We start from the raw sequence: 12,560 nt of genomic DNA on the forward strand, positions 1-12,560 counted from the left end.
TACAAAACAGCTATGAACATTGGCTCAGAAGTACCTCTCACAGTGAGTGTTAGACATCTATGGTAGTAGAGTTCAGATCGCTACATGAAGACTGAATGCAGAGGATTTGTTCTACCTCGGTGACTTCGGAACTGGGAGCTGAAGGATGAGTAGGAGTTTATTAGGGAGTGGCAAGCAATATCAGTGAGAGGCGTTAGGGGTCGGGGGGAGCAGATGTCCCTAAGGGCTCAGGATCCAGGGGCAGGTGAAGGGAGAGGGAAAGCTTTGGGACAAAAAGATGCTGGGGAACAACTCAGAACCATAATCTGATATTCTCTAATATGGAAAACTTCCTCTAATAATGTAAAACTAAAATATTTGTTTTTCATGGTACTACATTCCATTCTTTAACCTAAGCAGGATATAGATTTAGATATTCTTTCCGCTTTTATAGTAAAATTGGATTTCTATATCTGTTTTACAGTGAAGTTTAGCAACTGCAATGGAAAGAGAAAAGTACAGTATGAAAGCAGCGAACCAGCAGATTTTAAGGTGGATGAAGATGGCATGGTTTATGCTGTGAGAAGCTTTCCCCTCTCCTCGGAGCACGCCAAGTTCCTCATATATGCCCGAGACAAAGACACTCAGGAAAAGTGGCAAGTAGCAGTAAAACTGAGCCTGAAGCCAACCTTACCTGAGGATTCACTCAAGGTAGCGTATCCACATGTGGCTTGGAAATTATGTTTCAAAAATCAGCTTATACAGTTTGAACTAAATATACACTTTGCTTTATACATCACGTTTATGGATGCTTAGTATTTGAAGTCGTTTCAATAGTATTTGTTGTATTTTTAATCTTATAAAATACTTAGACCAAATGTATTTTAAGCAATCCAATCTTATATTTGAAAGATTTGTGTACGCATTGAGATTTATAACTCAAATTAGAAGTAGTTTTGAATTTCTTAGAAGCTTTACAAGCTGTTAAGTATAACCACAAAATAAACAATCCTTTGCAAGACTTCGCCAGCCAAATTTATTAGATAAGAAGTTCAGATTTACAGTAGTAAGAGGAAAGCATTTCTGGCAAGGAGTATTGGGTTTTTGTCTTGACCCTTAATAATCAAATTGAGAGTATGAATTATTTATACCACCAACATGACTTTTAGGAATGATATACTCCCTCTGGTGGAAGTTGCTGTAAGCCAAGATAAAATAAATAAGACATGGTTCCAACAGAGTACAGTTCGATCAATTCAACAAACATTTATTGAGCACTTATTTTGTATCAGTCACCACATTCGGAATTTTAAATGAAAAACAATAACTTCTGCAGTAAAGTTATGATAACATTACTTGTCTGAATATTCCACTTCTGAGTTCATTTGAAACTAATATGAGGGGACATCACACTCATATTCTGAAGTTTATGATGGTATGAACTATGGCTATTACATTTTGTGTATTTATTTATTGTGAAAGACAAGAATACATGCATTCATTTCTGGTATTTAATTGTAAATGTGATATACACAGCCGTAATCAAATATGAATAAATGTATCAGAGGAAAATATATCATTTTTCTTTTATGCCCATGTTGGACTTTCATTAAGTGAAATGTAATTTGTTAAACTATTAACTGCTAAGGGGAATTACGTCGTTTGGGTAATATAAAGTGAGAAATTGGTAACTAATCGAGTGAAAAGTTGCTTTTGTTGTTGATTTGCTGTCTTCCAGCAAACTAGCTTGGATAGTTTCACTGAAGCAGCAAGGACTAATGGCTAAAATGTCTACAGATATAAGGAGAAATGGAAGAAAATGTTGACATCCAGCAGAGATTAATACCCCATGTGCAAAGTGGGTCATCTACGGCATCCATCATGGCTGACATAGGTTTAGAATAATTACAGCATTAATTCTGTGGGATTTAATAGGGTCATAAATATTTGAGACATTCCTTAGCAGTATGTATTAAACTTCTCTTGGAATTCAAATTATATTTTAGCCTATCAAGATCTAAATTTAATGTACAGTAGCACATTACCTGAACTGCGGTTTAAACTAATGAGATATATATATATATAAAAGGGTCCTATTCAATTTTGCTCAATATTAACAACTATCTAAGATGGTTTATAGAAACTGCAAATAGTTTACACAGCTGTGCCACATAATAAATTGTTTGGAATTCAATATTTCAATGAATATCATAACCCAAAAACTTTGTGATGTTTTCTGTTATTTAAATAGGGGGACAAGGAAAGGGCCTCCAGACTTACTTTTTGTTCATAATAAACTGTGATTCCTATGCTTTTAGGCATCCGTTGATATTTATATACTTTCAGAAAATATTTCTTTTAGTACTTAGGAATGTCTTTTTGTATTTTAATGCGAAGGAATCAAAAGAAATTGAAGAAATAGTATTCCCAAGACAATTGCTTAAGCACAATGGTCACCTGCAACGGCAGAAGCGAGACTGGGTTATCCCACCAATCAACTTGCCAGAAAATTCCAGAGGACCTTTTCCTCAAGAGCTTGTCAGGGTACGGTGGCACAATTTTAATTATCTTTGGGGCATGTGTCAAGTGTATGTTAGAAATGTTTTTGTTTTATATTTTTTTCACAAGGTAGAGTGTACATAACATGCATGTACTAAAAATATTTTTTTGTATAGATGAAGTGCCTTGTGTTGTAAAGAGCCTCTTCTCATTTTTCTATTATCTCAGATTATCTGTAGGTAGAGCGCTCTGTAGGTCCTGTACACCATGGATGATAAAGTTCGTTTAGTGTGTGAATACGTAAGCCACGACTTCAGCATACGTTCACACTCATATCATACCCTTTGCCATAATACGTATACACCTGAGCTTCCCTGTCGGAGTGCTGCACTCTCCATGATGATCTTTGCCCTCTACAGGTAGCTTTTGGGCCAAAGAAAAAATAAAAGGACAGTCATTGCTAAAAATGCCAGCACAAAGTGCATTTGAGAGTTCTTAAAAGAAAAACAAAATGACCTCTGATACCATTAACAGAATCCCTGGGGCTGTGCAAAAATATAGGCTTTCAAATCTGAAAAGTTAATTTTTTTCAGTTACTCTAAATGCATACCATTAGAGGCAGAGAAAAGAAAACCATATTTCTATGTGTGTAGTAAAATTAGCAACCAGTTATTTATTACAAAAAGAAAGTAAGACAAAGTCATTGTATTCCCATTTGTTAGAAAGTAAATGTTTCTGTAGTTGATTAATGTAGCATTCCAGTACCATTTACTGAAAGTTGTATTTTTAATAAGTCACTTTTTGTGTGTTATATATTCTATTCTAATGCACATTATAATTCAATTTAACAATGAATGACATAACCCCCAAACAAAGGTGTTTCTTATTTTTCTACTTTAACAAAGAATGAGAAAACAAAAGCATTTGGCCTTAACTTAAAAAAAGATTCTGTTACTGGATTAAGTGTATTTGCCTAGTACGTGAATATCTTTTATTATCACATCGAAACAGTATTGCTCAATTGATCTTTTCTCTGTATTGTCCTCCCTCCTCCCTTTCTGTAACCTGAGCTTGTGATTGCTCATCTATAAACTTATTTTTCCTAGGAATTGTTATATTTGGAGGAAAAGAAAGTGAGCCTATGGGTATAATTTTCGAGAGTATGGAAATATATTTTAAAATTATTTCTTGTATGCTCTGTTATTAATAAGCGATTTGGGGTAATAGGTGCCACCTTAAAATGATATGGAAAGCTTTGGTTGCAATGACTGTCCGTACAATGCAAGTACAGAAATCTGAATTCCAGTCTCAACCATAATCTGAGAGGTCTCAAGTGAAGCTATTTTACACTGTGGTTAGATGGGTACTTCTTATCCTAACTGTTGCAGAAAGGTAAATATTTTTTTTTCATTGAATTTGACACCTGTTATTGGGTTTAATATTCTAACCGACAAATGCCCAGGATAGAATTTGATACTGTCTAAAAACTGACACTCCTTAATTTTGACTTTTTGCACTGCTTTTAGTAAGTGTTTTTTTAGAAGTTAACCTTGCCCTCCAGTCTCTCTGGTGATAGGTGACACGTCTTTTTGAAGCCTGTCACCAAGAAGCAAGGACAAGGATTAGGACTGGGAGCATTTTCAATGGTTTTCTAGGAAGAGATGGTGAAAGTTTGTAACTGAAAAAGGACATGAGGTGTGGCATGCAGTGTCTGTAATAATGAGCTCATTTAGTCTCCCATTTAATGCAATTGTCTTCTTGACCTTCAGATCAGGTCTGATAGAGATAAAAACCTTTCCCTGCGGTATAGCGTCACTGGGCCAGGAGCTGACCAGCCTCCAACTGGCATCTTCATTATCAATCCGATCTCAGGTCAGCTGTCGGTAACCAAGCCTCTGGATCGTGAGCTGATAGCCCGGTTTCACGTAAGATTTCAGTTGCTGATATTCTATGTATTAATAGCCTTCTAAATGTCTGCAGAGTTTAGCATTTGCCTCTTATCAGTGTTAAAGCTTTGATTCAGAGTTTTAACTTCTGAAATGTACTTGTAGCCTTTTCAATTTATTCTAATAAGTTTATTGTTTTTAATGAATTGATGAATGTGCCTGGTACAAGAAAACAAATGGTGCCAAAGAAGAAAGTAAAATTGCCTAAACTTGCATTACTCTTTGCTCATTGATACTTGCTTTCAGATATGTGTCTAAGAACTTATAAGAATACATTTACATGTGGGGAGTCAAACTGTTGCTTGTAAATTATGTAGAGATCAGAACATTTTAATAGCTGTGTAGTATTCCATTAAATACATAGGCTATAATTTTAATAAGTTTTTTATTAATAGACATACATGTTCTCCATTTTATCTGTTCCTGCTGGTATTATTACCATTAAATAGAGACCTAGGAAATGGATAGAACATTTTTATTTTGTTGTTTGTTGGCAGTATTCCCTCCAAAAAGCTTTTGTTGTTTGTTGGCAGTATTCCCTCCAAAAACTGGAAGTTGAGATTTCTTTTTCCCTTATAACCCTGCCAACACTTGTTTTCATTAATATGAGCAATCTTTTCTTAGGTATATTAAGCAGTTATATTTCTTATGTTAATTTTAATGTTTTTTCATTTTCTTATTAAGTTGTAACCACCTTTTATATATAGTTACATGTTCATATTTAAATATATATTCCATATTTAAAACTAATATTGTAGTGAGTATTTTAAAACTCAGGAATTACCTAGTATTAAAATATAAATTCTAGAAGGCATTTTTTTTCTTTCTTTTTCTAACCATGTTTGCACATTTTCCTGGAAGAAGATTTCAACAATTTTTTCATGAATTTAATATAGAAACCTAAATTGATGTTTATTACTTCTCCAATTTTAATATAAATGAATTCCTTTTAATGAAAGTATCATTTTCTTTTAGAAAAGAATATGTGCACACTGTAAAAGTTTTTCAAATAATACAGAAATAAAACTTTCAAATAATGCAATATTAATAAGAAAGTAAAAATGATTTATAATCCTAGTACACATAAATAACCTTTTTCATTTTTTTTACATTTTGGCGATATACTGTAAGTAAGATGTTTCTCTATTCACAGATTCACACATGTATTCTTTGGAAATTGGGACCATTCTATGAAACCAACTTTTGTCACTTTAACATCTTTCCATATCAGTAAATATTATTTATATCATAATTTTTTATTGTTCCAAATTATTCAGTTGAATGAATGTAACTTAATTTTTACTAATTACCTATTGGTAGCTATCTGGGTAATTTCGTTTTTTAAATTTATTTTGCAACTGAATGTGGCAATGAACATCTCTCTGTACATTTTCTTAATATATCCTTGGAATACATTCTTAAACTTGAAATTATTTTGATAAATATAGTGAAATTCTTATCTAGAATGGTTGTATTGTGTTGTACTACCTATACACTATATAGCAGATGTATTTTCTCCACTCCATTATCAATTCCAGGCATTTTTTATTTATTGCCAGTATTATTTGTTAAACATTTGTCTTGATGTTTTATGTTTCATAAGTTGAATATCTAATCAAAGTGAATTTATTATTCCTGTCTTATGTTGAATTTTCTTTTGGATTATCTTTTTCTCTTACTTTTACTAAGTAACTTTTATCAATTAGGGACATTAATGCATGATTTGTCATATATTTTCCCTTTTTGTTGTTTGGTTTTAAATTTTGTTAATAATTTCTGCCATACTATAACCTACAGTTTTTGTGTTGTAAAATTCATTTTTTAAAATGCTATTATGCATTCTGGTTTTAGAGATGGTTATAAAAGCCTTCCCAACTCCAAGATGCTAATCTCCCCAATTTAATCTGTTGTATTTATTATTTTGCATCTAAATTTTTAACCTCTGTGGAACTTATTAATATTTTAGTAAAAGGGGAAAGGGATATAGATCTAATTTGTTTTTCCTTTATGACTAGCCAGTTGTCCCATCAATGGGAATTAGTATTCCCATTGATTATCATCTACACTTAGGATTTCAAAACTTTTTATTCCACCCACGTATGTGTTTGTTTTTAGATTCTATTTTTTGCCCATTAATGTATTTGTTGAATTTTTGCAGTTATATAAACTTCTTAAATTATTGAAGTTTTGAAAATTATTAAAATATGTGTGTGTGGTAGAGCAAGACTCCGCAAGGAACATGTAATTCTAATGCTTTTTATATTGTTATAAAACATAAAGAAGGAAGTAAAAATTTCATACATTTCACAAAAACATCACATTAATAGGGAAACTTGGTAAAGATAGCACCAATAGACCAGTCTCTAATTAGACTAGTCTCTAATTTATGGTTATAAATAATATCAATACAAAAGTTTCTAAATTTCTCTTCCTGTATGAATTCTCACTCTCTGAACTGGTGCAGTTAGAACTCGGGGAATAAATATTGTCCAGTCAATTTTGGGGTAAATTCTTGCTCTCCAGATTTTCATTGCACATAAAAGAGTGGTATCCATAACAAAATAGAATGAATTATGAAATTGCAAGGATGGGTCAGTATTAAGAATCCACTAATGTAATATATTAAATAAGTCAAAGGGGGAAAAGGATTATATTTCAATAGGTGTTGAAAAGGCAATAATAAAATGTACATTGTTTCATGTGTTAAATCTCAAAATATCAAAAGAATGTGTTGATGCTTCTTTAACTTGATAAAGCATATCAACAGAAACCAGCAGTCAGCATTATACTTAACAGGAAAATCATATACGCATTCCTGTTAAAAAGAAACAATTCAATAGAACATGACACAGCTATTGAGAAGAATGAAATGGATCTCTATGTGCCGGATGAAAAGATTTGGAAGATATTCTGCCAAGAGTAGCTGAGTGATTATATTTGTTTAAGAAGAAAAAAATATACCTATAAAGCAAAACTTGAGCTTGGGAAAGGAACAACTGTTTTATATACTCATGTACTTTTAACATTTATGAGTGCCTTTTACAATTTAAAAAAAACAAAAAAACTAGTGTCAAAATTCCCTATACATACTTAATTCTTCCTAGATTCTCTTCTGTTCCCTTGATCTCTGTAACTACTCTGTGCCAGTACCACATTTTTAATTACCCTGAATCATACATACTGATTTAGCAGAAGGATTTGGGAACTGAACAGAACTAAATAGTTTTGCATATGGGCTCTGTCAATAAAGCAGTTAGCTTTTCTGAAGCTTGATTTTTCCCACCTTCAAATGCTGGTCATTTCTGCCTCAGTCTTTTGTATTTGGATTAAATGAGTTAAAATCCATACAATTCTGAACACAGTGCCTAGCAGATAGTCATTGTGGTTTTTTGCTACTATATCAACTTTAATTATATGGAGTTTGGCTAACTTAAGTTTTGAGGGGAAGAGTAGCTTTGGTTTTTCAGTGTCTCAGTCCATCCATGCTATTTTGGTATCATGGAAATTGTATATTTTATCTTTTCACTTGAGATGTAAATCTGTTAAATCACTTTGTTTTCTAATTGCTTTTGCAGTTGAGGGCACATGCAGTGGATATTAATGGAAATCAAGTAGAGAACCCCATTGACATTGTCATCAATGTCATTGATATGAATGATAACAGACCCGAGTTCTTACACCAGGTGTGGAATGGGACAGTTCCCGAGGGATCAAAGCCTGGTAAGTTTGAAGATAATAATTTGAAATTACTTCAGGAAATGCAGTGTAATCCTGCACTGTTCAGTAATCAAGAAAAGGAGAAATCGTGTGAGCCCTTTAGTGTCATTTTCTTTCATTCATAATGCTTTTAGGGAAAAAAGAAGGTATCTTAGGGGAAAACTGATTGAAGAGAAAAAACATAAAAATATCACTCTTCTGCCCACAATGATTTTTCTCACCTTTGAAAAAATATATACTACAGTATCTGATTCTATACTATAGAATCTATAGAAGGATCCTTTTTTTTGGCTATGGTTGATAGTGTCAGTACAGCCTGAGAGTACCAGAAGACCAGGAACTTCTGCTCATAAAGTACCAATTGTATCTTTCGGCGATTCTGAAAGATACTTTATGTTCCTGGGACCAGGCTGAGAGGTAAAACGAAAAGCTGAGACGGGGCTTGGTGACAGCTGTGACTGCTACCTCTGGCGACACAAGGTATTTACTTTCAGGCTGACCCTAATGTCTTGTACAACTCTTGCTTTTAAACTGGCATCATGGAAAGTGACTCAGCCTAGAAACAGCAGTTGCCAAAAGCCTCTCGCCATTGTGAAGTGCTGTTTGACTAGGATTTTAGATTCTTGTACTGAAAACACAGTGGACTGCAGTCGCAGTAGACTAACAGGCTAAAAAGGCCCACTTAGTGTGAAAAACTTAGTGGACAAGAAATTCGTTGGTGTTGAGATGGTAAAAGGAACTGTTTTACCAGCCTTCCTGAGACGATTTGGTGTTTTAAGAGACTGAATTAGCTGTATTATTGTTTGTTTGTTTGTTTTTAAATTTAAAAAGCATCAAACATTTAAAATTGTGCTCATATTACATTTGTCATCTACACCAGTTTATTAGCTCCCCTATGCATAAGCCAATTTATAGATATAACCAACTACGCCTCGAACTGGTATTTTTTTTCTTGACCCAGATACAATTATCTGTGTCCTCAGAAAAGGAGCGCTGGGGGCGGGGGGCTGCTGGAGTGGGAGGACGGGCTGTGCAGGAAGTTCAACCATCTGTGGCTCCTCTGAGTCACACTTGCAGAGTAGCTTTCTTCAGTATTTTAAAGTACTGTAAAACCAAAGCATGTTAAACATATCCTTACTAAAACACAAATCTTGTACACATATTCTAAAGATAATAAACATTGGGCTTTTTTGCCTGGAGAAGTTTTTAAAGATTACTTATTTTATTTTTCCTCTATTATTTCTAACTTTATTAAAAATACTGCTTCATAAAAATTGTCAAAAGTAAACCATTAAAGATATATTTTTATGCATTTGACCATGAATTTCCACAATGTCTGCCATAAATAAAAGACTGTCAGTGATCACAAGAAGCAAAGACATTTCATAAGTGTATTTCCTGTGATTGTTCTATGAGTTTGAAATCATCTTTCTACGCAAGGTTTGATAATGTCATGAATCTTGTGTTAAACTGCATTGCAATCAGTATTGGTTCAAGATTCTGAAACATATTTTTTAGCTTTAACCATTCATTCATTCATTCATTCACTCATTCAGTAGATATTTATAGAGTATGTGCTGTGTGCTAGGTACTGTTTGGCACCGCAGATAGAGTAGTGTCAAGCTAGTTTCTGCCCTGTTGGAGCCTAAATTCTAGTAGGGGAGAAAAATAAAAGGCAAGTAAGCCAGCCAGTATGCGAAAAGTTTTAAAAAAAAGTAAGTGTGTAGGGATGGCATATGATTAAAAAGGGTGTCTTGTTTTTAGAGAGTCAAGCTCTGAAAAGAGATTTGAATAATGTGGCCAAGCCTTATTTAGTTAATTCTGGGGCAAACATGTACCACGTAGAAGGAACAACAACTGTACATTTTCTAAAACACAGCCGAGCTTAGAGTACTCAAGAAGGTGGTAAACTAGAGATGAAACATTTTATAATCCAGTTCTTATAAATATCCCACAGAGCAAGCCACCCTAAATAGTAACTGCTTTTCTCTCCACTTCTAAATTGCACAGTGTGTCTAGCTAGTTTGAACTTATTTGATCCTAATGCTTTGTAGATTTGCTTTCCCAAATGTCTAATAAATTGAAGTCCCTGAGTTGGTTAACAGTGTTCTTTTAATCTCTTAGGGAAAAACTGAACCACGATGCCAAACCCCTATTCAATGTACCACAACAGTAATGCATGGAGTGGCTCCTTATGACCTGAGTAAATGGAGTGGTTCTCATTATGCACACAGCTTACTTGCAGAAAGCGACTTAGGCACTGGGGAGACTCATGCTCAGCATGTCATTTTAGATGTCGTTGCATAACAGAAGAAAATATGGCAGAGGGAAGGAATCAGTGGCCATAAAATATGTTGCTAATGGCATCTATATTACTTATTTGCATTTTCTGTATATGAAGGTTTGAATTGATCCTTTCCTTGAATCATACAGTGAATTTGTCTTCTAAGTTATATGGAAACAATGAGTCTTTAGAAATGTATAAATGTTTCACAATTTTCCTTTCAACTATCTAACCGTGGTTTTATATTTTTTCAAGTGAGTACTGTTCATATCAGTAGTGTTTTCAGTCAAGTCTGAGTGATTAAATGTTTGTTTCGAAAAAGTGAAATTAAGATGGGTCGAGCTACCGTCTCGATCAAGGTAACTATACCTTCTATGTAGGAGACCCTGAAATGAAGGGTGACCATTTTCCATGTGTGCTGTGTCTAGGAACATATGTGATGACGGTCACTGCCATCGATGATGATGATCCAAATACCTTAAATGGGATGTTGAGGTACAGAATCCTGTCCCAGGCTCCAAGCACCCCTTCGCCCAACATGTTTACCATCAACAATGAGACTGGTGATATTATCACTGTGGCAGCTGGACTTGATAGAGAAGTAAGCCAACCAAACTGTCTTTAAATTTGTTTTTCATCTTAAAGGTGCACAGTATCACATACAGTTGATCTCCAGGTAATAATAGCATAGCCACAATATTATTCAATGTGAATTTTCATTAAGAAATATGTTGTGCTATTTTCTGCACAGCTGCAAATGGTTAAGTGATATATGTATTCCGGATAAATCATTGCTAATCTATGTAATGTTTAGTGTGGTAATTGACTAAGTTAATTAGATACCCCTGGTATCTAGTTCTTAAAATTGTTGGCATTTTCTCAGTTTGCCCTTATAGTCAAAGGTTTTTGTGAGGAATTAAGTTAAAAACCATGCCCAAATAATGTGTGTATAAATTTAAGATAATTATTAACATTCATATTTGTAAGAGGCTACAAATAATATATGTGTGATTAGATTTTTTGTAGCCTCTGTGCAGAGCCTGGCTTAGTATGGAGGAGATTATCTCCTTTGTTACAACTTGCCTATTAACTCTAAGATTAATGTATTTAACATATTTAAACATCAGTAACTTCATCTATTCTACTGACAAGCCTTTCAAGTTATAAATGGCAATAAACACACTTCTGGCATAGTATTTTGTTGAAAAGGCATAAAATGTTGGTGGTATTGAACTATTATGTAGTATCACAATCTGCGAAGAAATGGGTATTTTCAGCTAATTCCAGATGGTCATCTCACTGTGACAGACCTCAACCCACCGTGGTCCTACACACACCTGTATTTTTGTTCATGTGATTCCTTCCACCAGGAATGTCTTGCATCTTTATCTTGATCTTGAACTTTCCAGTTCTTCTTGTTCTGATTTAAGCCCTGCTGATATCCTTTTTTGAAAACTCCAGCCCTGATTAATCTTGTACACTTTTTCTCTCTTCTGTTCTTACCATTTTCTTAAGAGATTCTCAAGGTCATTATTGGCCATCAGTAATCATTGTGTGAATGGATTGTCAAAGTGCCAATTCATAAGGATTCATGCTTTGCAGATTTCTGGCTGAGCCAGCCTTTTAGTAATGAGAACTCAAATTACGTACATCAAAAGGAAACATTATACCGACCGCAATAAATATTATTGACAAGGATTTTAGGAGTTGGTTTCTATGATGCTTTATTTGCGTTAGTAGCATTCACTTGAATTGGATCGAAGAAAACATTACTATTGCAATTAATTATATACACAAGATAGTGCTAGAAGCACTCAGATAAAGTAATATGAGCCAATCAAGATTGCTTTATTCACAACTGAGCTAAGAGCCTTACTTAGGAGTTAGATGTATGTTTATTTCATGGTACCTATTAATTTCCAGGTGTCAACAATTTTTACCTCTCAAAATGTTTTGTGTCAGATTGTTGAAATTTAGTTTTTTCAAGAGTACTTTTAGTTCGGTGACATTCAGAACATGTATGTATTTTCTCCTCTTCCGATACTATATGAAATAGTATTCTTAAATGCCAATAAATTCAGCATGAATGCTATATTTTATATGAGAATGTGGTATATTTTTTATTATTCTCTCTT

The 12,560-nt window shown here is 33.8% G+C and overlaps 1 protein-coding gene across 1 annotated transcript in view; it reads left to right on the top strand.

Annotated features, from left to right (window-relative positions):
• CDH2 (cadherin 2) overlaps nt 1–12,560 on the top strand; it is a 236,461-nt gene that overhangs the window by 179,559 nt on the left and 44,342 nt on the right. Inside the window, exons 3-7 of the mRNA XM_019654571.1 lie at nt 464–690; nt 2,377–2,523; nt 4,248–4,403; nt 8,000–8,144; nt 10,854–11,026. Coding sequence (XP_019510116.1) covers nt 464–690; nt 2,377–2,523; nt 4,248–4,403; nt 8,000–8,144; nt 10,854–11,026 — 848 coding nt within the window. The remainder of the gene's footprint in view (nt 1–463; nt 691–2,376; nt 2,524–4,247; nt 4,404–7,999; nt 8,145–10,853; nt 11,027–12,560) is intronic.

Source organism: Hipposideros armiger, unplaced genomic scaffold, assembly GCF_001890085.2.
Source record: "Hipposideros armiger isolate ML-2016 unplaced genomic scaffold, ASM189008v1 scaffold_225, whole genome shotgun sequence".
In the NCBI taxonomy this organism is placed as follows: domain Eukaryota; kingdom Metazoa; phylum Chordata; class Mammalia; order Chiroptera; family Hipposideridae; genus Hipposideros; species Hipposideros armiger.